General features: G+C 45.8%; 1 protein-coding gene across 1 annotated transcript in view; it reads right to left on the bottom strand.

Annotated features, from left to right (window-relative positions):
* Positions 1-389, bottom strand: part of LOC110315247 — a 2,208-nt gene extending 1,819 nt beyond the window's left edge. Inside the window, exon 1 of the mRNA XM_021189350.1 lies at positions 250-389. Within this exon, the coding sequence (XP_021045009.1) occupies positions 250-335 (86 nt within the window). The 5' untranslated portion in view covers positions 336-389. The remainder of the gene's footprint in view (positions 1-249) is intronic.
* Between the last annotated feature and the right edge of the window lie 224 nt (positions 390-613).

The following is a 613-nucleotide window of genomic DNA, read 5'->3' as shown; positions in this document are numbered from 1 at the left end:
TACTGCATAATAAACCTCTCATGATCTGAATCACTTTTCTATCTAGAAGCTCCTGAGGATGCCTGGAGAACACTGGGAGGGGTAATAATCTCTTAGAGACTTAGGAAACCTGAGTCCAACAGATCCAAGGCACAATCATGGCTGAAAAGCAGATTGGATAGAACGAGACCTGCAGACTCTCCAGTCCAGAAACAGAGGGAGGTAGAAATGGCCATTTCACATGTGGTGACCTCCCTGACAAGAACTTACTGATAGAAATTTATCTCCTTCTTGAATTCCAGGTTGTTCTCTCGGAAAGCAATGTTCTCCATCTCTAAGTTGTGCAGAAATGTCATGATCTCCTTCTCCTTTAAGTTCAATTTTTCATAAAGCAGATTTTGCCTGTGATAGGGCCTGGCCCCAGGAAGAGAGAACTCCACGAACATAGGCTTTTAGTAACACATGAACTCAGGCTGGGTCCTAGACTACTGCAGCCTGGAAACCATACTCTGCATTCTAAATGCTGGGATTTTCTTCACCTTGGGAAACTTGCTATCCTGGCCCCAGAACACAAGAAGCTTGGCATCCAGATGGAGGGTGCCCTGGCTCCCTGTGTTCACTCAGTAGGGCTGGA

Source organism: Mus pahari, unplaced genomic scaffold, assembly GCF_900095145.1.
Source record: "Mus pahari unplaced genomic scaffold, PAHARI_EIJ_v1.1 scaffold_15477_1, whole genome shotgun sequence".
Lineage (NCBI taxonomy): Eukaryota > Metazoa > Chordata > Mammalia > Rodentia > Muridae > Mus > Mus pahari.
The sequence above is the reverse complement of the archived record's forward strand: the minus strand, read 5'-3'. Positions and strand labels throughout refer to the sequence as shown.